The sequence below is a fragment of the Salvelinus alpinus genome, chromosome 30 (assembly GCF_045679555.1).
Source record: "Salvelinus alpinus chromosome 30, SLU_Salpinus.1, whole genome shotgun sequence".
Classification (NCBI taxonomy): domain Eukaryota; kingdom Metazoa; phylum Chordata; class Actinopteri; order Salmoniformes; family Salmonidae; genus Salvelinus; species Salvelinus alpinus.
The window spans coordinates 16,659,836-16,686,826 of NC_092115.1; the positions used below are offsets into that span (position 1 = coordinate 16,659,836).

Below are 26,991 nucleotides of genomic sequence, written 5' to 3' on the forward strand. Positions count from 1 at the left end.
TATTTCCCTATGCCAAAGAGTTTTATAACTAAACCAAGATAGAGCACAGCTTGTCATTTCAATTGGCTAGAAATGAGTCATAGTGGCAGAACACGCAAAAGCTAGCGAGATCCCATTGGCGTGTTCTAATATATTTGCATATTTCCGTTAAGGAACGCCTACTCTGTGAATAAACAACGGCATTTAAAAAAAACTTTAGTCCACTCTGTTAGTAATAGATTCTAGTTTTGGTAACAGAAAACTGTATTTTTAGCGTAATGTCGGCCAAAATCCACCTCGTTTCATCTTCTCCTACTGCCGGCCACTGGGCTTCCTCTCATTAGGCTACTATGTCATACTTCACTTTTGAATGAAGTAATTTCAACCCCCCCCCCAAAAAAAACCTGACCCCTGGCCCCTCATGGGTTGGACTAAACCTTTTTTAGATACATGCGAAATAAATTTACATTCCAATAACATAGAAAGGCACTCTTTCTTCTTAGATGTTTTCTAAACAGACTTTCTCTGGTTGAGCAACGTTCTTTTTTATTTAACTAGGCATGTCAGTTAAGAAAAATATATTATTTACAATGAAGGCCTACCCCCTAACCTGGACGACGCTGGGCCAATTGTGCGCCGCCCTATGGGACTCCCGATCACGGCCGGTTGTGATACAGCCCGTGATCGAACCAGGGTCTATAGTGACGCCTCTAGCACCGAGATGCAGTGCCTTAGACCGCTGCGCCACTCAGGAGCCTTAAAACTGGCTAGTGAACGTGTTTTTTGTAAGTGGCTTTAAAGGTGTACTGTCATGTATATTCATACTCAGAAAAACCACAGAATTTATTATACATGTGCTTATTTTTTCACTCTGTACTGTGACGTTTCACTTAACTCAATTTCTCGGGCAATATACTGCGTTCATACTAGTCGGAACTCTGAAATGTCCGACTTGCTAACTGGTTGCAGTTACATAAGTGCCGCGTTCAATCAGTTAGCAAGTCGGACATTTAAGTATTTCCTAGTTCCGTCTAGAACGTGAACGCGGCTGTAGTTTCACAGAGCAGAGTGGGGGACGGGAGCACGGGACTGATACAGAAGTGAAGAAATCGTTGCAGAATGGCGGAGAGGTGGCTACCTTTTTCGATCATATTTCTAGGAGTTCTCTCCTTGTACTGTGCTGCGTCGGCTGATAACAGCGGCATTAAGAAGATGAAGATGCAATTTGCAACAGGGCCACTTCTTAAATTCCAAATCTGGTAAGGGAGGACAATACATTTTTGAGTAGACCTCTGTTGTTCAGTTAGCATTAGCTACTTGCCTGTGTGAGTCTAAACCGAATTTGCATTTCCTGTCTCGGAACCAGAATCGTTATAATTTCCATGTAAACAAATTGACTGTCAAACTGGTGTAACGTCCCATATTTTTGTTCAAAACATTATCTAACCTATTTTTCCTGAATTAATTATTTAGCTAGAGGTAACGAGCTAACGAACCTAACTACGGCAGTGCAAAGCTACTGTAGTTAGTTAAATCCTATTAGGTAACTAGCTAACTAATTCTGTTCAGGAAGTTGGGTGGGTGTAGTCAACTAACCTTAATCAGCGCAATATTTTTGGTTAACTAACAACATCCACATGTTTATGTAGCTAAATGACAACCGTGTTTTGTCTGTTAATTAATCATCTGTGGTGAGAGTTTGAAAAAACATCTAGTTAGTTACTCTACTTCCACTGTCAAATAGTTAATCCTGTGATTTGCATACCCATGTAGGCAATAATTGTTGGATTAATTTATACCATATCAAGAGCATGGCATTAACTCAGACCAAGGGAGATTTGTGTTTGGAATGTGAAATGGTTACATTCAGTAGTTTAATTATGCATTTGTACAATAGAGTAACCGTGTGCCATACAATGAAATGTCACCACATGCTTTACTGGCAACACACCAGTATTAGCATGGAAGTCGCAACAACCAATCAAAGATGACTTTGGACTTTAGTTTGTGTATATGTTTGGCTGTGACCAAGTGTATCTAGCCTTGCCTCTGAGGACTGTGTGTTTTTCTGTCTGTTCCCCTGACTCTGGCCCTGTTTGACTCTCTCCAACTCTCTCTCAGCATCTCCTGAGGGTACAAGAGGGTGTTTGAGGAGTACATGCAGGTCTTGTACCAGCGGTACCCAGACATCCGCATTGAGGGAGAGAACTACCTTCCTCTACCCCTCTACCGGTAAATTACACTCAATGATGTATATAAACCCTGGATTGCTGATGTTATGTATTGGCCATTGAGAGGCTTTGAAGCCACCGGTCGGCCATATTGTCACTCTCCAGTAAGGAGCAGGCCTCCATAGGAATGAATGGAATTCTACAGTATTTCAGTTAAATGTTTCAAGGACAAAATTACATGTATTTACATATTTGTGTTGTTGTGGGGACAAGTTTACATTAGTCATCTCAAAAAATTATACTTTAATTAAAATGTTTTTACTTTTTATTTTTATGTTTAGCTCACAATGTAATAATGCATAATGTCATTACAATATCCATTGAGGTGTCTATAATAATGTAGACATTAATAAATTAATTTCTATAGGAGTGCTAAGATGGAGGCACAGTGGCTTCAACACAGTGCTCCCTATCAGACATCTAGTGTATATCAAAAGAACTGGTTACACTGTGTGCCACCATACCATGGAAACACTTGACACTTAAATTGGAAGCGTATTGCAATGTATTCTCCCATGTGTGGTTGTTAACAACAAATTGACCCTCAGGTCTTCATCTGTTCTGGGCCTAAGGGCTAACACACTACATACCGTCTGGTGTTCAACCTTCCCAAGTTCTCTCACGTCACCCCGCTCCTCCGCTCTCTCCACTGGCTTCCAGTTGAAGCTCGCATCCGCTACAAGACCATGGTGCTTGCCTACGGAGCTGTGAGGGGAACGGCACCTCCGTACCTTCAGGCTCTGATCTGTTCGCTGCTCTGGCACCCTAATGGTGGAACAAACTCCCTCACGACGCCAGGTCAGCGGAGTCAATCACCACCTTCCGGAGACACCTGAAACCCCACCTCTTTAAGGAATACCTAGGATAGGATAAAGTAATCCTTCTAACCCCCCCCCCCCCCCCCCCCCTTAAAAGAGTTAGATGCACTATTGTAAAGTGGTTGTTCCACTGGATATCATAAGGTGAATGCACCAACTTGTAAGTCGCTCTGGATAAGAGCGTCTGCTAAATGACTTAAATGTAAATGTAATACCGCCGGGTGCAAAATCCTTTTCTTTGTTGACGATTTACACCTTGATATCTGCCACTATGTTCTACCCTCTCTCTGGAAGTTGACATCTTGTTTGCTGTCCTCAGACACGTTGCTTCCTTCCTGTCCATGTTCAAGCTGGCACTGATCGGACTGATCATCATCGGCAAGGACCCTTTTGCCCTCTGCGGTATGCAAGCCCCAGGCGTCTGGGTCTGGGGACAGGAGAATAAGGTGAGTCTCTTAGGGAAAAAATGCTACATGACACTTGGTGTTAGCGTCACAGGCATACCGTATGTTATTGTATAACAATACTCTGCAGTTTAAGTATAGCCATGTTGATTTGTTTATTTAACTCAGTCCTTAAGAGATACATTGAAAATGTAAGAGTAGTCATAGACAAGTGACTACTGAGAGACACTCTCTCATACCTTACCCATGGGAGTTCATAACAACTGTTTGTTGTTTTCCCTGGCTATGAACCTGGATCTCCAAGGTAACATGAGCCAGTGGTGCTGAAGTAGAGTGCACGCAGTATTGAAATCCCATCCATATATACAGTGAGCTCCAACAGTAGAGCAGAAAGTTAGACGCACAAATATCCTCCCCCCAAGACATGCTGGGTGGGTAGCATTTTTTTGGGGGGGGTGGTATGATATTTATGATTAACTTTCTCACTCATTATTCATGATTCATTCAGGATTATCTGTAACCATGGTAGCATCCACATTAATGTAGATTCTTATTTACAATAAAATTGAAACCCGATATGGATGAAAATACCCTCCAAATGAAAGCTTTAACCTCATTGTCATTGTATAATTTCAAATCCAAAGTGCTGGAGTGCAGAGCTGAAACAACAAATGTGTCAGTGTCCCAATACTTTTGGTGCCTATAGTATATGCAAAACACACTGTGGGCAAATAAGAATGTACATGGGTTATGTAAGTAGTAACACAGGAGCACTACATTACTCTTGTGTGTTCCTTTGCCTACTGTTATAACATGTTGCTGTTTTATCCTTGAGCTGGGTACACAGACGTAAGGCTATGGAACAATTTGAGATTGTTATCTACACTTATATACATGTTATATACAAACTTTATAACTCAAAGTATTGAATTGACAACCAGTGAACTTTGCCCCAGAGAGGATGGAATCCATGGCAAAACACTCATCGATTGGTGTAGATATTGAGTTTCTGTTTGTCTCTTTCAGATTTATGCCTGCATGATGGTGTTTTTCTTCAGCAACATGATTGAAAACCAGTGTATGTCAACAGGAGCGTTTCAAATCACGTTAAACGGTAAGGCTCACTTTGCCACATTACTTGTTTGCATGAGTATGCACAAATCCTCCACGGACCCTGCATCATTGTAAAACATCACACAGAAAAGAGTGCGGAGAGTTGATTTGTTTGTACCTACCTGGGCAGATGTGCCAGTGTGGTCCAAGCTGGAGTCGGGTCACCTGCCCTCCATGCAGCAGCTGGTCCAGATCCTGGAGAACGAGATGAAGATGAATGTACCCATGGACACACTCCCCCACCACCGCTCCTAACCCTGTCTCACCCCCCCCCGGTGGAGCCATAGACCCCTCCACGTACGGAACCATCCTCCACGTCTTCTATCCACTTCAGTCTGCACAGTGGAAAGAACCACCGTCTCTCTCACACACACACACACACACACACACACACACTATCTCAGACTAATTTACTGTGTGGTATGGTGTTTGTGCGCTTAAATGTTCTATTCACATGACCATAGTTGTCAGTTTAGGAATACTGAACCTACTCAACCTCACATCAAAAGTTAGGGTGTCACTTTTTGACAGAACTTCAAGGACTTTTGGATGCGCTTGATGTACTCACTTTTGTCTCTTTTTTTCCTCTGCAGGTTTGAGGTGGGTTTCTCAATGGACTGTGAGGTGATGTTAATGAAGGTCTGCGCTGAAGGCAGGAAGACTGCTGGCTCAGACTGGATGTCCCCATCGCTCCTCACCACGCCCCTTAGACGCCCCGCCCCTGATGCTGGCTTGGGATCTACGGCAACCGCAACAGCCATTTTGTTGTACTATTACTACTGCAGATAGTTAATCTTGTTACAATAAACATTCAGTTTTGTCTCTTATGCTCACATGGATCAATTTAAGCGCAACAATATTGATGTGGATGGTCAGATATTAGAGATTAATATAGATTTCCCCCCCTTTAATTAGCCACACATCGATCCATGTGAGTTAGGCATGACCATAGGTGGCGTGTCCGTAAGGCCAAAATGATATAGCCTAATTAGCCTATTCCTGTCTACAGAAATAAATAAAATGATTTAAAATGGGCTACTAAAGTATGATTTGCCCACAGTGGGCCATAAGCATTGCCTACAGTCGGAAATGCAGCACACGGCAAATACCAAATGCATGATTGTTTAGTTGTGACTCATTGAAAAGCAAAGGCTCATCCAGGCATTTCGCAATATTTCGAAATACAATTGCAAGAAAACCTAGTTTGGAAAGTAAACTGTTATTGCTGTCAGGAGAAAATGATAAGACTAATCTGACTTTTACTATAACAATTATCAACTTAATTGAGCTAGTGGACCCCATCTTGACAGTGGTGTAAATAAATAAAACGTTTTAGAGTTAATTTCCTCCAATTCTACACATTTTGCCGCGGGGCAGAGAAGATTTAGCAATTTAACTAATTTCATGCAATTTTACTCATTTTGCCATGGGGCAGAGAGGAAGATTAGCTGTTTTACAATACATTTCCTGCAATAATATATATATTTGTGCCATAGGGTGGAGAGAAATGCTTGCAGTTTAATATATGAATGAGACTAACAAAATCAATGGTGGCTGGTAATTTGACCATGATAACAAGTCTAGATCGCTGACCGCTAAACTAATTTAGCAATCCCCCCCCAAAAATGCTGATGTAAAACCACATTTCGAAATTGCTCCTTGTGTATTCTACTATTCCAAGGGCTGCCAGTTGCCCTGGCCTAGGCCTGTACGCTATACATGCTCAGCATTACATCCAACAGGGATTGAGTTATATTATTAGCCTAAATTATGACAATCCAATCTACTCATCACATTAAGAATAGTAGGCTTGCATAAGTGCAAATGCGATGATGCATGGAATGCTTTATTATAAAGGTGCATTTTTATGGTGAAAATTTGCTTCCCCAAACTTAACTCACACGCCTCATATAGTCATGACGTTTTGCTTTTGAGCCATTATAGTATAACCATTGTTAGTGTACTACACAGAAAACATTTTACATCATCTGATCATGAGCATTTGAATAACATTTAAAATAGCATTTCAGAATTATTGTAATTTGTATATTTCTTTGCATAGCTGGAAGTGGAGCTAAGAAGATTAATAAAATGTCTGTCTAATGGTGAAAGAGTTGGGTGAGCTTGGTCTGCTTGAGCTAGGACAAGGTTAACTGATTTTGGTTGTTGGTATGACGATAAGTAAATTATTTTCTAACGTGACTAGGCGGATAAGATCAAGAGAAAAACCACACCAGCTGTTTTTCAAAGGTTACGTGCACAGATAAATCCAGGAGGGGATATATTTTTGTAAGAAACATGATCACAGTTTCATTCTAAAGACCTTTGTAAATGCAGGAGACCGATAACTTAGCAGATGTAAAGTGTATTGGAAATGTATTGATTTAGAATTTGCACTCTTCAGTACTTATGGAGGACTACAATGGATAGAAATTATATTGAAGGTACACTATATAATCTACCGTTCAAAAGTTTGGGGTCACTTAGAAATGTCCTTGTTTTTGAAAAGCAATTTTTTTTGTCCATTAAAATAACATCAAATTGATCAGAAAGAAACACAATGTTAACATTGTTAATGATTATTGTATATGTAACTGATGTGAAATGGCTAGCTAGGTAGCGGTGGTGCGCGCTAGCAGCCTTTCAGTCGGTGACGTCACTTGCTCTGAAACCTTGAAGTAGTGGTTCCCCTTGCTTTGCAAGGGCCGCGGTCTTTGCAGAGCAAGGGGAACCAGTACTTCAAAGGGAACCACTACTTCAAGGTCTCAAGTGACGTCACTGCTTGAAAGGCTATTAGCGCGCACCACCGCTAGCTAGCCATTTCACATCGGTTACATTCACCCCCCTTTCGACCTCCTCCTTTTCCGCAGCAACCAGTTATCCGGGTCAACAGCATCAATGTAACAGTATTACTTTAGTCCGTCCCCTCGACCCGGGCGCGAACCAGGGACCCTCTGCACATATCAACAATAGTCACCCATGAAGCATCGTTACCCATCGCTCCACAAAGGCCGCGGCCCTTGCAGAGCAAGGGGAACCACTACTTCAAGGTCTCAGAGCAAGTGGCGTCACCAACTGAAACGCTATTAGCGCGCACCACCGCTAACTAGCTAGCCATTTCACATCGGTTACATATATTCCATATGTTCCATTTAAAAATCAGCTGTTTCCAGCTACAATAGTCATTTACAACATTAACAATGTCTACACTGTATTTCTGATCAATTCGATGTTATTTTAATGGACAAAAAAATGTGCTTTTCTTTCAAAAACAAGGACATTTTTAAGTGACCCCAAACTTTTGAACGGTAGTGTATAAAAGTATATACAAACCTTTTTGACTCATCCCATACACTAACTACTGTGTATCTTTCCTGTTGTCTAGTCACTTTATTCCTAGTTATATGTACATACACTATATATACAAAAGTATGTGGATACCCCTTCAAATTAGTGGATCGGCTATTTCAGCCAAACCCGTTACTGACAGGTGTATAAAATCGAGCACACAGCCATGCAATGGCAGTAGAATGGCCTTACTGAAGAGCTCAGTGACTTTCAACGTGGCACCGTCATAGGATGCCAACTTTCCAACAAGTCAGTTTAGAATGACATTCTAGATGATTCTGTGCTTCCAACTTTGTGGCAACAATTTGGGGAAGTCCTTTTCCTGTTTCAGCATGACAATGTCCCAGTGCATGAAGCAAGGTCCATACAGAAATGGTTTGTTGAGATTGGTGTGGAAGAAATTGACTGGCCTGCACAGAGCCCTCACCTCAACCCCATTGACCACCTTTGCAATGAATTGGAACGCAGACTGCGAGCCAGGCCTAATCGCCCAACATCGGTGCCCGACCTCACTAATGCTCTGAATGGAAGCAAGTCTCCAAAGCATTGTTTTAACATCTAGTAGAAAGCCTCCCCAGACCAACTCCATATTAATGCCCATGATTTTGGAATGAGATATTCGATGAGCAGGTGTCCCCATACTTTTGGTCATGCAGTGCGTCACTATATCAAATACAATTATTCTAATCTTACAATAAAGCATGAAATTAATGATTTAAAATCTAAAAATTTAATGCAGTGCTTTGCCAGGCCTGTTTGTGGAATAGCCTACTATTAGCACACAATTGGCAATGTTCCAATACCATCTAATAAAATGATTTCCTAGCTAATAACTGACAGTTGAAATGGCTGAAATAATCTTTGCAGTAATACTTTAAGTTCGGGCCCCTGGATTCTTTCTGACCATGTTACTTGACCAGGAAAAACTCTGGGTTCTAGGCAGTAGTAATTGTACTCTATCACAAGGACCTAGAGTTCTAAAGATTGCGTCTTTGACCAGCTCAAATTAAACGAGCGTCGGTGAACCACGTGGGGATTTTGTCTCGAATCTCAAAAACTTGTCTGAGCAGCTAAATCCTGGCCAAAGTCCTGTAGTGTACACCCGGCTTTAGGCAGAGACAACAGGAGTAAATTCCTAGAAATGCGTGGAAAGGCACACTTAACAAATCCCTTTAATGAGAGAATTCCGTTAGAGAGTGTTCCACAACTGAAGCTTCGTTACTGTTCAGCTATTAACAATGTAAATAGTCAAAACGAAATAACTAAGTGTGTTGCATGGAAAGATGCCCCTTCCAATCATTCTTCTTCACACCAAAAGGTATCTATACTGAACAAAAATATAAACGCAACATACAACAATTTCAAAGATTTTACTGAGTTACACTTCATATAAGGAAATCAGTCAATTTAAATAAATTCATTAGGACCTAATCTATAGATTTCACATGACTGTGAATACATATGTTGGTCAGATACCTTAAAGAAAAATCAGGATCAGAAAACCAGTCAGTATCTGGTGTGACCATTTGCCTCATGCAGTGCGACACATCTCCTTCGTATAGAGTTGATCAGGCTGTTGATTGTAGCCTGTGGAATGTTGTCCAACTTCTCTTCAATGGTTGTGCGAAGTGCTGGATGTTGGTGGGAACTGGAACACGCTGTCATACAAGTCAATCCAGAGCATCCCAAACATACTCATTGGGTGACATGTCTGGTGAGTATGCAGGCAATGGAAGAATTGGGACATTTTCAGCTTCCAGGAATTGTGTACAAATCCTTGAGACATGGGGCCGTGCATTATCATGCTGAAACATGAGGTGATGACGGCAGATGAATGGCACGAAAATGGGCCTCAGGATCTCGTCATGGTATCTCTGTGCATTCAAAATACCATAGATAAAACGCAATTTTGTTCGTTGTCCGTAGCTTATGCCTGCCTAACCATAACCCCACCATAGGGCACTCTGTTCACAACGTTGACATCAGCAAATCACTCGCTCACACGACGCCATACTTGTGGTCTACTGTTGTGAGACCGGTTGGACATACTGCCAAATTATCTAAAATGACGTTGGAGAAGAAATAAACAGAAGAAATAAACATTAAATTCTCTGGCAACAGCTCAGGTGGACATTCCTGCAATCAGCATGCCAATTGCACGCTCCCTCAAAACTAGAGACATCTGAGGCATTGTGTTGTGTACGAAATCTGCACATTTGAGTTACTTTTTTATTCTCCCCAGCACAAGGTGCACCTGTGTAATGATTATTCTGTTTAATCAGCTTCTTTACAGTGCATTTGAAAAGTATTCAGACCCCTTAACTTTTTCCACATTTTGTTACGTTACAGCCTTATTCTAAAATATATATATATACTCTACCATAAAGGCCTGATTGGTGGAGTGCTGCAGAGATGGTTGTCCACAGAGAAACTCTGGAGCTCTGTCAGAATGACCATTGGGTTCATGGTCACCTCCCTGACCAAGGCCCTTCTCCCACGACTGCCCAGCTCTAAGAAGAGTCTTGGTGCTTACTGTGTTCTTGGGGATCTTCAATGCTGCAGAAATGTTTTGGTATCCTTCCCCAGACCTGTGCCTCGACACAATCCTGTCTCGGAGCTCTACGGACAATTCCTTCGACCTCATGGCTTGGTTTTTGCTCTGACATGCACTGTCAACTGTGGGACCTTTATATAGACAGGTGTGTGCCTTTCCAAATCATGTCCAATCAATTGCATTTACCACAGGTGGATTCCAATCAAGTTGTAGAAACATCTCAAGGATGATCAATGGGAACAGGATGCACCTAAACTCAGCAAAGGGTCTGAATACTTATGTAAATAAGGTATTTCAGATTTTTGTCATTATGGGGTATTGTGTTATAGATTGATGAGGGAAAATTGTTATTTAATCCATTTTAGAATAAGGCTGTAACGGAACAAAATGTGTTAAAAGTCAAGGGGTCTGAATACTTTCCCGAATGCACTGTATATGCCACAGGTGGATGTCAGGTGGATGGATTATCTTGGCAAGCGAGAAATGTTCACTAACCAGGTTGTAAGCAAATTTGTGCACATCATTTGAGAGAAATAAGCTTTTTGATCATTTCTGCAATCTTTTACAGTACTATGCAACAGTTTTAGGCAGGTGTGAAAAAATGCTGTAAAGTAAGAATGCTTTCAAAAATAAACATGTTAATAGATTATATTTATCAATTAACTAAATGCAAAGTGAGTGAACAGAAGAAAAATCTACATCAAATCAATATTTGGTGTGACCACCCTTTGCCTTCAAAACAGTGTCAATTCTTCTAGGTACACTTGCACAAAGTTTTTGAAGGAACTCGGCAGGTAGGTTGGCCTTAACATCTTGGAGAATTAACCACCGTTTTTCTGTGGATTTAGGCAGCCTCAGGTGCTTCTCTCTCTTCAAGTAATCCCAGACAGACTCGATGATGTAGAGATCAGGGCTCTGTGGGGGCCATACCATCACTTCCAGGACTCCTTGTTCTTCTTTACACTGAAGATAGTTGTTAATGACTTTCGCTGTATGTTTGGGGTCGTTGTCATGCTGCAGAATAAATTTGGGGCCAATCAGATGCCTCCCTGATGGTATTGCATGATGGATAATTATCTGCCTGTACTTCTCAGCATTGAGGAGACCATTCATTCTGACCAAATCCCCGACTCCATTTGCAGAAATGCAGCCTCAAACTTGCAAGGAACCTTCACCATGCCTCACTGTTGCCGGCGACACTCATTCGTGTACCGCTCTACAGCCCTTCGGCAAACAAACTGCCTTCTGCTCCAGCCAAATATTTCACATTTTGACTCATCAGTCCAGAGCACCTGCTGTCATTTTTCTGCACCCCAGTTCCTGTGTTTTCGTGCATAGTTGAGTCGCTTGGCCTTGTTTCCACGTCGGAGGTTTGGATTTTTGGCCGCAAGTCTTCCATGAAGGCCACTTCTGACCAGACCTCTCCAGACAGTAGATGGGTGTATCTGCCAATTCTGAGCAGATTGCACTGCTGGACATCTTCCGATTGTGAAGGGAAGTAAGCATGATGTGTCTTTCATCTGATGCAGTAAGTTTCCTTGGCCGACCACTGCTTCTACGGTCCTCAACGTTGCCGATTTCTTTGTGCTTCTTCAAAAGAGCTTGGACAGCACATCTGTGTCTTGTTGCTGTGCTCAGTCTTGCCAAGGTGTATGACTTTTGACAGTAAACTGTCTTCAGCCACCTCACCTTGTTAGCTGAGTTTGACTGTTCCTCACCCAGTTTTATTCCTCCTACACAGCTGTTTCTGTTTCAGTTAATGATTGTGTTTCAACCTACATATTGAATTGATGATCATTAGCACCTGTTTGGTATAATTGTTTAATCATACACCTGACTATATGCCTACAAAATCCCTGACTTTGTGCAAGTGTACCTAGAAGAATTGATGCTGTTTTGAAAGCAAAAGGTGGTCACACCAAATATGGATTAGATTTTCTTCTTCTGTTCACTCACTTTATATTTATCAATTAACTAAATGCAATCTATTAACATGTTTATTTTTGAAAGCATTGTTACCTTACAGCATTTTTTCACACCTGCCTAAAACTGTTGCACAGTACTGTATATCAGCTCATGAAACATGGGACCAACACTTTACATGTTGCATTTATATTTTTCTTCAGTGTACCACCATGTTTTGACATGCCACTTAATAGGAGTATATTGCTGCCTAAAGAATATTGCAATCATAACCGTCTAAAATGCTACCTAGACTCGTAAAGAGAAGCATGTCTACAAGAGCATATCTTCCAATTAGGTTAAATGATTAAGGGGTTTAGCAAGAGCTTAAGCAGAGTCTCATCTGGACAGGAACAGTTCTGGTTGAGTCTCTTAATGCAGAGACCCTCCCATCTTGGATTACACCAGACTCTTTAATCCACAGTGAAAGACATATTACAACCTACTAGCCTCGCTATCAGTGTTACAACCACAGGAGGTTGGTGACACCTTAATTGGGGAGAACGGGCTTGCGGTAATGGCTGGAGCAGAATGGTATCAAATACATGAAAAACATGGTTTGAGGATAGGGTGCAGAGTTTTCACTTAGGGAAAAATAGCGTGCGCAATTTCAACTTCGTGCTACTCATCCCCAGAATATAAGATATGCATATTATTAGTAGATTTGGATAGAAAACACTCTGAAGTTTCTAAAACTGTTTGAATCATATCTCAAAGTATAACAGAACTTATATAGCAGTCAAAACCCTGAGGACTAACTTTTTTATTGTTAAGTTCCTGTATGTTCAATGGATTATCATGGGCAAACCAGAATTCTAATCACTATCCACGCAGTTTCTACTGCTTCCACTGGATGTCGCCATTGTATGGAAAAAGGTTAAGGTTTTTCATTAGTCAACTGAGAAAGATATTGACCCGGAAGTGGAGTGACGTCGTGTGTTTATGTTTGAGAGTTGAGCAAGACTTGAAAAGTACCGTGAGTTTGTTGATATCCTGTATTGAAAACAGATTGACCCGTCTTCAATTTGATCGATTATTAACGTTTACAAATACCTTAAGTTGTATTACAAAAGTACTTTGAAATGTTTTGGCAAAGTTTATAGGTAATTTTTTAGATATTTTGTCGTGATTTTGCGCAAATTGAACGCTTTTTTTCCTGGTACAACGGCGCCAAATAAATGGACAATTTGGATATATATGGACGGAATTAATCGAACTAAAGGACCATTTGTGATGTTTATGGGACATATTGGAGTGCCAACAAAAGAATCTCGTCAAAGGTAATGCATGTTTTATATTTCATTTCTGCGTTTTGAGTAGCGCCGGCATGGTTGAAATTGTCAACAAAGAGAGTGTAGCCATTGCACTATCATCAGATAATAGCATCTTATGCTTTCGCCGAAAAGCCTTTTTGAAATCTGACATGTTGGCTGGATTCACAACGAGTGTAGCTTTAATTTGGTATCTTATATGTGTAATTTAATAAAGTTTGATTTTATAGATTTTTTTTTGAATCTGGCGCTCTACATTTTAACAGGCTGTTGGGACGCAAGCGTCCCGCGATCCCAGAGAGGTTTTAACACATGGCACAATTCAAGACTACAATTACTATTGACCCTGCTCATAGGTGTTTATCACAGGAAGCTGCTGAGGGGAGGACGGCTCATAACGATGGCTGCCATTACCACGAGCCAGTCCTCCCCAATTAAGGTTCCACCAACCTGTGTTAATTTTATGTTGCTACAAATAACATTATTTGATGTAATACATTTGATACACACTGATGAATCTAGAAAAAAATAAAAATCATATAAAATAAATATCTATTGAAAGTCAGAAATTAATATTGAAATTAAGTTAAGTTATTGTGACACTATTGAGTAGTTTCACATAATTCATTTCATGTTTAAAATTAAATCAAGCTTCTCACAATTACACATTGCAGAGGTCTCAAAAGTATCAGACACAACTGTAATAAAAAAAAGTTAATATTACAGTCAATATTACACAGTAGGCACAGTCTTATGGCACTATGATGTCACAATGAGCTGAGTGTTCACTGCATGTGACATGATGCAAGTGGTGCTGTGTGAGGTCATAATGAGATGAATGGTTAATAAGGACGATGGGGGTGTTGTGTGATGTCATAATGGGATGGAAGTTTGTACAAGTACACTGCCTTCAGAAAGTATTCACACCCTGGACTTTTCCCAAGTTTTTGTTGTGTTACAGGCAGAATTTAAAATTGATTAACTTGAGATTGTGTCACTGGCCTACACACAATACCCGATAATGTCAAAGTGTGTATTTGATTTACATTTATCATTAATTAAAAATGAAAAGCTGAAATGTCTTGAGTCAATAAGTATTCAACCCCTTTGTTATGGCAAGCCTAAATAAGTTCAGGTATGAAAATTTGCTTAACAAGTCACATAATAAGTTGCATGGACTCACAGATTTTTGAATCATGTTAGACCCCACACAGAATTATTTGTAAGGTCCCTCAGTCAAGCAGTGCATTTCAAACACAAATTCATCCACAAAAACCAGGGAGGTTTTACAATGCCTCACAAAGAAGGGCACCTATTGGTAGATAACAAATCATTTAAAAAAGCAGACATTGAATATCACTTTGAGCATGGTGAAGTTAATAATTACACTTTGGATGGTGTATCAATACACACAGTCACCACAAAAATACAGGTGTCCTTCCTAACCCAGTTGACGGAAAGGAAGGAAAACGCTCAGGCATTTCAGGATGAGGCCAATGGTGACTTTAAAACAGTTACAGAGTTGAAAGGCTGTGATAGGAGAAAACTGAGGATGGATCAACATTGAAGATATTCCACAACACTAACCTAAACGACAGAATGAAAAGAAAGCCTGTACAGATTATAAATATTCCAAAACATGCATCCTGTTTGTAAAACTACTAAAAAGTTGGCAAAGAAATTAACTTCATATCCTGAATACAAAGCATTATGTTTGGGGCAAATCCAACACAACACATCACTAAGTACCACTCCTCATATTTTCAAGCATGGTGGTGGCTGCATCATGTTATGAGTATGCTTGTCATCGGCAAGGACTTGGGAGTTTAGGGTAAAAATAAACAAAATAGAGCAAAGCACAGGCGAAATCCTAGCGGAAAACCTGGTTCAGTCTGCCTCCCAACAAACACTGGGAGACAAATTTCAGCAGGACAATAACCTAAAACACAAGACCAAATGTACACTGGAGTTGCTTACCAAGACGACATTGAATGTTCCTGAGTGGCCGAGTTACAGTTTTGATTTTAAATCAGCTTGAAAATCTATGGCAAGACATGAAAATGGCTGTACAGCAATGATCAACAACCAACTTGAGGTTGAATAATAAAAAAATCAAATAATGTGCAAATATTGTACAATCCAGGCGTTCAAAGATCTTAGGGACTTACCCAGAAAGACTCACAGCTGAATTCACTGTCAAATGTGATTCTAACCTGTATTGACTCAGGGGGTTGAATACTTATCTAATAATATATTTTTTTATACAAATGTTAGAATTTCTCTTCCACTTTGACAGAGTATTTTGTGAAATAGTTGACCATTTCTTTTTATCCCACCGTGTAACACAACAAAATGTGGAAAAGGTCAAGGGTTATGAAAACTTTCTAAAGGCACTGTAGGCTGTGATGTAAGTCAAATCCATATAATTAGGAATTAATTTAATAGGATCTCTATAGTCAAATCTGTGTGGTGTCATAATGAGCTGAAATGTTCAATGTTTCCACATAATGATTCTTTGGTATAGAGATCACAGGCAATCCTGGAGACACCTGTGGACAAAGGCCCTCTCACACTCCTCAAGCTGAAGAGAGCAACTCAAGTCCAGTAACCTTTTGGCCAGTGAGAGGAGGCTAGGGGCTAGTCCAGCCCTCAGAGGCCTTGGGTTGGAGGGGCAGCGCAGGCAGTGGTGGAGATGCCTAATGACCTGATGGACCCTTATCCGTCCAGCCAACAGAATAAACTCCTCCTTGGATATGGATGGACCTGGAGCCTGAATCATCCCCAGAGCCACTGGCTGTTAAGAATAATAATTTGTAAAAATGATTTTATAAGATTTCTAGTTGAATAATTGGGCAAAATGTTGATTTCCGCTTAAATATACACTCACCTTTCTGGTGCAAAATAGTTATAAATTGCTGAGGTGTAGTCACAATTGAGGACACAAGTTCAACTACAAAGTACAAATATTATGAAAAATCATATATTTTTCCCTATTCAACAAAAGTGGTTGAAACTTGAAATGACTGACATGCTTTTAAATATAGTAATAATCAAATTATAAATGACTTAAGATTTCACATAACTGTAAATTAAATATGGTCAGTACAATATTTCATATAACCAAATACATTTTATAACTAACCCAAGATAAACCACAGTGGGAGCAAATTAATTATAGGAGTTGGGCAGAGCCAAGCATGATCTAGAGAGATCCCATTGGCGCATTCTAGCATGTATTTGCATATTTCCATTAGAGAACGCCTACTCTGAAGTGCGCTTGTGCAATAACGCAATTCGCCCTTGCACTCCTTAACACAATCTTTTTGAAACTTTGGCAAAGAGTAACAGTTTTGCAGACTTTACCAACAGATTCTAGTTTTTGGAACAGAAACTGAATTGAGATCAAAATTTTCATCAACGATAACAATTGCATAATGTTGGACAAAATCCATCTCGCTCCATCTTCTCCCACTGCCGGCCACTGGGTTTCCTCTCATCACCATATTTGGTGGTGAGTGGAAATTCCAACCGGATGCTTCAGACTTTTACATTCAGTGAAAAATCTGGCTGTTTGTTCTATCTTTGACATAACTGCCAAAAGATCAGTTTCTCCTAAATGTCCACTGAGCGATGCAGAGACACCATTCAAATGTTTGTTGACTCATTACAACTTCAGCTTTAAGGACTCAGTGATTTCCTCCATCCGTGACTAAGAGAAAGTGATCTTAGTTCAATTCTAATAAATTATTTCATATTTTTTCGTGTTGAGAGCTAAATCTGGCTGAAAATATCACAGCGAGATGAAACTAGTATTGTTGCATCCACTATATTCCACAGTTTCATACACTCTACTGCAAGCCCATTTGTGAGTTTCACAGACACAGGAAATCGTTCCTTTGTCTCGATAGGCCAGAAAATGTGACACATCACTGCCTATGCAAATGTCGGGCCTGAAACCTGACATTTCAAGTCAGCCCCGTGGAGAGGAGAGCAGAGAGGTGGGGCTTTCTTGCACTATAAGACACGGGACCCTACAACGTTCACAGGGCACTTTGTACACAAAAATGTCAGTCAGAACCGGCCCAGAACCGCTCAAAGTCCCCCAAATACATCTAAGAGGTGTGGACAGGTGTATATGAATGAGTACATTTGTCAGTGTGAGTTGGCCTATGCTTACCTGCAAACAGGCCCCCACACTGAACTTGGCCTGTTGGCCAGCAGAAAGGAAGGACACAAACATGTTTTCCTGTCCCAGGACCCTCACCCCCAGGCTGCGGTTTAAAGACAGGAAGACCGGCCGCAGGGGGGTGGGCGTCTGGCTGTGGCCTCTCCAACTCCACCTTCTGATCCTGGCCCCCGCATCATTCAGACACTGACCTCCTGACGCGTCCAAGCTCAACCTGGGACAGATACTGACGTTACGGACAAGACATTTTCCTGAATAAGTACACATTTTCTATTACAAATTACTAATCACAAAGAGTGTCCGTCTTACCAGACATTACCGTTGCCATGGTAACATGTGGCCCTGCCATCAGATTGGAATAGGGCCCTGATTGGCTGCCCAAGGGAGTGGTCATCGTGTACAATGCATACCCTTTCTCTTCCATCAGAGATTATGACCAGGGCCAAGAACCCAGAGGGATAGCTGTTTGGCATTATGATAAGGATGGACGATACAAAATTACATGATCATAGAGTTAAAATCTCCAACAATGAGTTAACTTATGTTGTGAAAGGATACAAAACCTGGGCAGAACCATCTGGGAAGACTGTGAGAAACTTGCTCCCACAGGCATAATACTTCTCCAGAAATTGTGCCCCATCCTGCCAACGCAATCCATATACAAAACGCATTGATCAGTTAACATAACCTGTATTCATAAGTATTTTCAGGTGTGACCATCAGTGGCGTGTATTCATTGATGCCAAGGGAAGCAAGGCTTCCTCAAAATATTTGACCATAATTGATCATAATTTTCAGTCAATTCGCAAGTGGCTGAATCTCAGAGAAATCATCAGTGCGAAGGAAACAGCGCCCCCCACTGTCTTAGTATGGGTAACCATGTATCTGATGCTGTCTGGACCTAAAGAGTGTAACATGTTGCCACCGTACCATTTGATTGATTGATGCCAACAAGCATTTGGCCTCCCTTGATAAATTAAAAAATTAGCCAATAAGCATTGAGATGAGCTCAACTGTGGGCTGTCCTGGTGTAACAAAACGCTCGCAAGGGAGGCCAGTTTGGATTTGGCTTCAGACCAATCAAATCTCTTAATCACTTAATTTTCAGAAAAACGTGTCAGTTTCTGGTCTGCTAGTGTTGATCCTAAGCCATGGATGGAGATGGGGATTTGGACTTGTGGTTTTACTTAATTCTGTGTACAGGGCAATGATTTTGACGGTGACTCTGATCTAACCATAAATGAATATGTTGTGCCACTAGACTGAGACTATTGAAGCTTAATATGTAGCCTAGTAGGCTCACGTTAACTAGCTACCTAGCTAACTTAGTGGTTCATTGTTGCCCATGCAAGGCAGTCAGTCTCGCAAGCATTTTAGCTAGGTAGCCTATAACAACAATAACTAAACGTGTACTGTATGACAGAGCCATAGACCGTTTTGACAACATGAAAAAGAGGAGGATCAGGGTATTGGCATTCAACTAGTCTACGAGTAGGGTGAGTCAACATGTTTTGTTTTACTTGCGCGAGCGTGCACACACACAGAGAAATCAGTACAGTGGACAGCCAGATGATATTTAGAAACATTGATTGGACTAAATTGTTTTTGGCATCTTAATGTTTTTTACTTTTAAGTATTATTAAACAAACCATATATAGCCTTGTTGATTTGATGGTGTTTAAATGTTTAAGTTGAAATGGTGCTGAATAGCGGAGGCAGTGTCTGTCTTTGTGCTGACTTGCGGTAACCCTGTAGTTGTAAATCAGTAGTTGTTTAGTAAACTGTCCAACATTAACTTGCTTGACCATGCTTCAGGTGATAACTGTTTGTATGTGTTAGGGTTCGTTCCTGTTTCCTTGTCAATCATTGGTTCATTGGTGAAATTAGCATTATGACAATATCTTTAATTAAATCATTCAAAAACCTTTAATGCAATTGCAGACTGAAGTTGACAATCAGGAACATAGCACGCATGTTTCAGCGTAAATTCTGCATCAAAGAAAAGGTCCCATGGTATTTTATCAAACCCGAAGTCCAGCCCTAGTGATGTCACTGCCTACGTCATTACCTTTTACTCCTGAGACCAAAACCATGCCTACAAAGCTATATAAACAAGGCTTTTAGTGTTATCTAACAGCTTAGCAGTAAATGTCCACTCCCCAAAGTTGATTTATTGTGGAATGTCTGACTAGTCTTATCTCCTTCACTCCCCTGCAGAGTTCTGTCTCAGTCACACATTTCTCAGAGGGGTCTCCTTATAAGAGAGAGAGAGAGAGAGAACTAGAAAACAACTGTGGAACAATTCTAAACCTTTATAATGAATATATATATTGTTAATCTGTAGTCTAGGACCCTATAAATGTAAGGAGGAAGGGGTCTTATAACCCCTCCCCTTCTATTAATACAACATAAGCATAATCAATTATTCTAATACATCAAACATTTGTACAGCCCCAATCATGACCCCTAGGTGAACTTCTAACATATGCATAATTTGCTTTGTGGACTTCACCGGACAGATGTTGCTCTCTGGTTTTGTGATTAAACAAACATGTGTAGTTTAATTTATTACGCCGCTGTGTGACTTGTCTTTTTGTTGTCACGGCCTTATTGTATATCACTGTAGCGTATGAACGAAAGGGTTATAGAGCAAACACAATTATCACAACAGAGGTTGTAATATGGCTTATTTACTGGCTTGGCTTGGCTTCCTCAAGGATTTTACCCAAGCACCTCTACTGGTGACCACATGATGACACTGTCCTCATGCAAACCTGTACACTAGAATCTCCGCACTTGTCTTGCTGCCTCATCCACCATGTTGTTATATTCAAAGTAAATGCAATAAAGGTTAAAAGTAATTTGTACCTGATGCGGAGAAATGCCAAACTCAAATGACTCATGGTCATAAAGGGGGTCTCCATTTTCTTTTTCCAGGTCCTCCTCAATCCCAGGATGTTGTGTAACAGTCCACTGTCCCTCTTTGGCTGTACAGGTGGACAGCTGGTAGCTGATGGTCCTAGAGAAGGGGGTGTCTATGAAACAGGACAGCAGGTCAATGACATTAAAACTCCATCAGTTTAAAGTTAATGGAAATGTATGGCTTTTAAAATATATATATTTATAAAAATGAACATCCTGAATGAACTTAAAGCAATTAATTGACAATTTCCACAGAAACAGACTCATATTTAAATGTGTGTTTATAAACTGTTGCGTACTCACAGGTATCTGCAGATCGGAGGGTTGACTGTGTGTCCTGGTAGAGTCGCTCTCGCTCTTGCTCCTGCTTTCTGAGGAGGAAGAGGTGGAGTTTGCTCGTGATGTGCTGGATTTCAGTCCTAAATTCAAACTCCACCCATCCGGCACACAAGGCAAGCTCAATCAAGCACACCTGATTATGCTTATGGGATTGCAGACTATTCTTCCCAATCCCAACGTGTGGAGAACAATAGAGAGTCAGACACTAAGAAACTAATGGCAGATGATCCATTAGTAAGGAAAACCAATGATCCAATCATGTTCAGGCAGCAAGCTGCCTTAGTGGCACCCGTTTCCTAGACAGAGAATCAGACGCACATTTGTCCCTTATTTTGACCTTTCATCCATGACCCCTAATACCTGTGCTCCTCTCTGTCCCGGGCCTGGGCCTGCAGCTCCTCCTCCTCTCTGGTTGGCTGATTGTTAGGTGGGAGTGTTGCGTCATCCTCCTGATCAGGTCTCTGCAGGGCAAGCCACCTTTCATGGGCCAGCATGTCAAAGAGCTGCTGGTACTGGGCACAGCAGAAGATCTGTGTGTGTGTGTGAGGGCATGTGCGTGAGACAGATAATGAAAGAGAGAAATAGAGTAGGGTAGGGTGTGCATGCATACAGAGTGTGGGGAGGGGCATATCATAAAAATCATGTGTCATGCTTTGTTCCACACTCTAATATTCCCCATCCCCTATTTAGGTGATGCTTGTTGCAGGGCGTTTCATTTGACCATCCATGACATTCAGCCTTACCTCAGGGTCCTCTGCAAATGTTGGGCCAAGTGGAGGCCTTGCTTTCTCTCCACAGTACTCACACATCACTGGAGAGTCCCTGAGAGGCTGGAGCAGGCCAACAGGGGCATGTGATCAAAGATGATCACACAATGGATCACTTACAATAATACAGAGTTATACACCATCTCCAAAAATGTCTCAGTTGTGCTATTCACAATTTCTATGACATACTGCATATGGGTTGCACATTATATTCATAACATCACAATGCCAGTTGTATCCCTGAGTGGAAAGCATCTTCCGAGATAGAAGAGCTGGGTTTGAGGGGCGATACTTTGTGACCTCTCATATTCTGAACATTAGTATCTGGCTGACACATGGAACTAATAAAGTGGACTATGAAGAGATTACGGAGACTAGGGTGTGGTAGTGGACAGGTGGGTAAGGTGTTGTACCTCTGGGAGGATGTTCCTTGGGTTTGGTGCTTGGTCCTGGGACTCCCTCTTATATCTAAGAACTCCCAGAAAACCAGATGTGGGAGTTGGTGGACAATCAAAAGACTGTACATATTCATCTTGCAGCCCCTACAGAGAAAACACATAGGGAGAGAAAATAAGTAGTCAGGGAGAGAAGGACAAAATAAGACCTGTCTTAAATTGTACGTTTCTCTTACATGGCCATCCATGAGCAAAAAGACTTCATTGGGTTCCTGCTCTAACCTAGAAGACTCATCTGAAAAATAGGCAACATAACCAATTCAGTATGACATGAGACAGCGTTCATACACAGTAAATATGTTGCATTTATTTCATTTTTTTTAACAAATTGTGAGTGATGTCTTCTTGCGACTTTGGTTTCAATTAGTGACATTGATCTCATGCATCCTGCTATAATCTCACCCACTCAATTGATCAAAGTTAAAACTAAGCCCAGAACTATACATCGAAGGATATCAAAAACTGTTCCACCTGTCTCTGTGTCTCGCACTTGCTCATCTTCAGCCTCCATTATTTCCTTTTCAGAAAAAGACAGAGGTCATAGAGGTATACATTTACACACACGGTCATATATATGCCTAAACAAATTCGTACACTCACCGCAGTGTTGTGCTTGTTCAGACAGCATGTAGCTCAACTTGCTGATGTTGTCAGTAACCGTGGAGATGAAATGGTTGCGTGGGGCTTTCTGGACCTAATATCTAACCATATTGCCTGACATTATACATTCCAAAATAAGAGACAGCAATAGCATGCTTAGTCCTAGCAGGTGGGTGGGTAAAAGTTAGGTGTATTATTGTTGTAATGTAATTTATGAAAGTTAAAATCAGGAAGGCTGGTTTGAATGCTCGTTTAACTTCATCAAGCAGCATAACATAATTCACTCTTTCCTATTATCAGGACATAGTGGGAATGAATAGAAACGTATCATCAACATAGCGTCTCGTTCTTCTCCTCTTCCTGTTAGCCATGTGTGCACGCTTGCTGTTTAACCTATGGGCTCATTTTTGCAATTATCACTTTCTTCTCTCTCAAACAATGGGTATAAACCTTGGGATGTGTTTATATGTCAGCTTATCCATGTTCTCTCACTTGCTGTGACAACCATCCACCACCAGAAGCTATACTACCCTTAAGGCCCGTCATCGAAACTTATTTCCCTCTAGCGGGGGGTTTTATGACAGCTGCCCAGCAAAATGCTAACTGTCATTAGCATCTGATGAGGCCATACCCCAAACTATTTAATACAATTCCATATCGCATTCTGTCTCTGTTATTCATTCCGTTAAACCTGTACTCGATTGAATTGTGATTTATTGGGTCTGTATAACACCTTCACAAACTAACATTATTTTGCTGGGTTGGCCCTGTCCGGGGGTACCGTCGGACGGGGCGGTGCCACAGTGTCCCCTGACCCACCTGTCTCAGCCTCCAGTATCTATGCTGCAATAGTCTATGTGCCGGGGGGCTAGGGTCAGTCTGTTTTATCTGGTGTAATTCTCCTGTCTTCTCTGGTGTCCTGTGTGAATTTAAGTATGCTCCCTGTAATTCTCTCCCTCTTTGAGAACTGAGCCCTAGGATCATGCCTCTCGACTACCTGGCCTGATGACTGGCTGTCCCCAGTCCACCTGGTCGTGCTGCTGCTGCAGTTTCAACTGTTCTGCCTGAGGCTATGGAACCCTGACCTGTTCACCGGATATGCTACCTTGTCCCGGACCTGCTGTTTTCAACTCTCTCTCTATCGCACCTGCTGTGTTGAACTCTGAATATTCGTCTACACCAACTGACATTTACTCCTGAGGTACTGACCTGTTGCAACCACTGATTATTATTTGACCCTGCTTGTCATCTATGAACGTTTCAACATTTTGAAGAACAATCTGGCCTTAATGGCCATCTACTTTTATATTCTCCACCCGGCACAGCCAGAAGAGGACTGGCCACCCCTCAGAGCCTGGTTCCTCTCTAGGTTTCTTCCTAGGTTCCTGCCTTTCTAGGGAGTTTTTCGTAGCCACCGTGCTTCTACATTTACATTTACATTTTTAGTCATTTAGCAGACTTTCTACATCTGCATTGTTTTAGGCTGGGTTTCTGTATAGCACTTTGTGATATCTGCTGATGTAAAAAGGGCTTTATAAATACATTTGATTGATTAATTGATTTGTGGGAAAAGTAGCCTTCCTGCATTTAGCTTCAGGTGTAGAAACGTTTCATCAAAACTAGTGAGGCTACATTTAAATTGTTTTCATAGTAGGCTTACCAATTTTAGTGTCCTACTTTGTGTCCAATTAACCGGTTGACTGTCGCACAGTTTTGACTAGATGGTATACAGCAGTGGTAGGTTACCCTGTTCCTGGAGTGCTGCAGGTACAGGATTTTGCTCCAACTTGGCAGCACGCCTGACCAACTGAGCTAATTGATCAGTTCAGTGATTGCCTAAATTCAACACACCTTTTGTTCCAGATCGGTTAAATCAAAAACATGAAGTGGTACTCCAGGACCAGGATTGCCTACCCCTGGTATAAAACTACGGGCAGAATTTACTTTTCATAGTAGGTTAGGATAATTAACATAGCAGGTTAGGAGAATTAGGTTAAGGTTGGGGTTAGCTAAAACGCAAAAATTCTCCCTGAACGTGCAACTTTTTTTTAAACCATAGCTGTATACCATCTAGCCACAACCCGCACCCTGTCACACACTAATTAATGTCAGTGTAATTGCACGCGGTTTAGATAACGCTTTATCCACGCATGCCAGCTGTGCCAAGGCAATTCATTATGAAAACAGGTGAGAATGATTGTCCCAGCGGAATTCAATTGGCCAGAGAACGACTACACTATGTCAACTACAGAGACCACCACAGCCACTGAGACTACCCCTCCCACTGCTGACGCAACGACCATGAAACCCCAGGGGTGCGTTCAGTTTGCTTGAATGTTTGCTACGTTGCGGAACGGTTTGTACTGAACGACACGTTTCCCCAAAACTTTCTTGTATGTTCTTGAACAGACTGAAGTACGTAGGTTTGCTCCATTCTGTAGGTGTGCCGGGGTGTGGCTTGAAGCAACGAGTGACATATTTAAAGGGCAGGGGTGCACAAACCAGATTACGATTCTGGTTCAGTAAAAAGATGGCGAAAGTGGATGCTGAGATTGAATCAAGCAGTATGTCGAGCAAAGTTGGTGAAGACGAATGTTTTGAATGAACAGCAGTAGCAATGAAAACTGGAACAAAAAGGAAATAGTCTAAATTTGGAGTGGTGGATACGTGTATAAATGATAATGAATCGCTTCATGTTGGGATGCGTTTGTTGAGTAAGGATGCATATGTTGGAAACACGTTTGAGGTGTCAAATGGTGAAGTACGCGCTGGGAAAAGTGAAATCTGTCAGTGACAGTGGTCTTATTTTGATTAATTGTATTTCTGAAGAACAGAGGAAGATTGCAGTGAGTCTTAATAAAAGAATCCGGACAACAGGAGTTTTGTGTTTTGAACTTGGGAGTAGAGCACCCATCGAATGAGTCATCTCAGGGGTGACAATGTATGTTCAGGTTGACTAGCTGAACAGAATTCCTGGTGTGGTTCGTGCCCGGCGTCTGACCCGTTGGGTGAATGGTTGAATGAAGCTTGGTTGTGTAAGATACGCCGTAAGAGCTTTCGTCCCCTAACCACTGCAGTGTAAGAATTGTAAAGGATTTGGCCATGTTTCAAGTGTGTGCAGACGGACAGAGTATACTGAAGAACGATGTGTAGGAGGACGACAGTGTTGCAATTGTGGTGGGGATCATGTTCCCGAGTTCCTGGAGTGCCCTGTAAGGGTGAAGGGGATTGAGGTGGCAAATGTTAGTGGTCAATCAAAAATAATTATTGAGAACACAAGTGATTCTAGTGAAGATATGGTTGTAGACGCACCAGAGTCTACAGTAAATGTTTGCTGCCAGTCAAAATATACCATGTGTGTTAAAAATGTGGATTTTGTAACATTCATTGCCAAGAAACTGGACTTTATTGTGACTGTGGCAGAAAAGTTTTTGGGACTTAAGGATTTTATATCTGAAGACTTGCAAGGGGTACTGGCACCGGAAGACCCGCCCTTCCTGGTTCACCTTGAGCCTGTGTAGTGATCAGATCTGTTTTATTTTTTAACAGAAAAGTTGTTTGATTTAGTTTATTTTCTTATGTTTTGTGGCGGGGGTTGTATTTTGGGGAATCATGTTTCCTTCCCGCACAGTAGGTGGCGGGATGCACATTATATTATGCAATCGTCAATATATATATATATAAAAAAAAAAAAAAAAAAAAGGAACCCACAACCCAACCCCGTTTTATTTAAACTAATTGTTCAGTACAGCACCGCTTCTGCTTTTTTCAGACTGGACACAGGCAAGGATCCAGTCTACCTACATGAGATCATGCATCCCTACTTAATGCGCCAACATTTTCACCATCATTATCCTTTTCCTTATTCTCCTCCAGCCCTGACCAACACTCTCTGAGACCACGATGCCAACTACAGAGACCACGATGCCAACTACAGAGACCACGATGCCAACTACAGAGACCACGATGCCAACTACAGAGACCACGATGCCAACTACAGAGACCACGATGCCAATTACAGTGACTACGATGCCAACTACAG

At 41.3% G+C, this 26,991-nt stretch overlaps 1 protein-coding gene and 1 pseudogene across 1 annotated transcript; one reads left to right on the top strand and one right to left on the bottom strand.

Annotated features, from left to right (window-relative positions):
• Positions 1-915: 915 nt before the first annotated feature.
• LOC139560563 (thioredoxin reductase-like selenoprotein T1a) lies at positions 916-6,656 on the top strand (annotated as a pseudogene).
• Positions 6,657-9,247: 2,591 nt separating this feature from the next.
• Positions 9,248-22,901, bottom strand: LOC139560567 (glutamate-rich protein 6). Its single transcript, XM_071377458.1, has 11 exons — positions 22,821-22,901; positions 22,526-22,584; positions 22,308-22,436; positions 21,871-21,957; positions 21,488-21,657; positions 21,092-21,159; positions 20,735-20,901; positions 18,425-18,507; positions 18,176-18,328; positions 17,858-18,080; positions 9,248-16,474 (listed from the first exon to the last, which is right to left on the bottom strand). Exons 1-11 carry the CDS (start codon positions 22,858-22,860, stop codon positions 16,208-16,210), a joined length of 1,446 nt encoding a protein of 481 aa, XP_071233559.1. The 5' UTR covers positions 22,861-22,901; the 3' UTR covers positions 9,248-16,207.
• Positions 22,902-26,991: the final 4,090 nt, after the last annotated feature.

Bases quoted from the DNA above. Each gene is read 5' to 3' on its own strand.
- LOC139560567 (XM_071377458.1), bottom strand. From the start codon at position 22,860: ATGGAGGCTGAAGATGAGCAAGTGCGAGACACAGAGACAG. The intron at 21,658-21,870 runs GTAAGGCTGAAT...ACACACACACAG, and splicing joins CATTTGCAGAGGACCCTGAG to ATCTTCTGCTGTGCCCAGTA. The intron at 18,329-18,424 runs GTATCCTTTCAC...AATGCCAAACAG, and splicing joins GATGGTTCTGCCCAGGTTTT to CTATCCCTCTGGGTTCTTGG.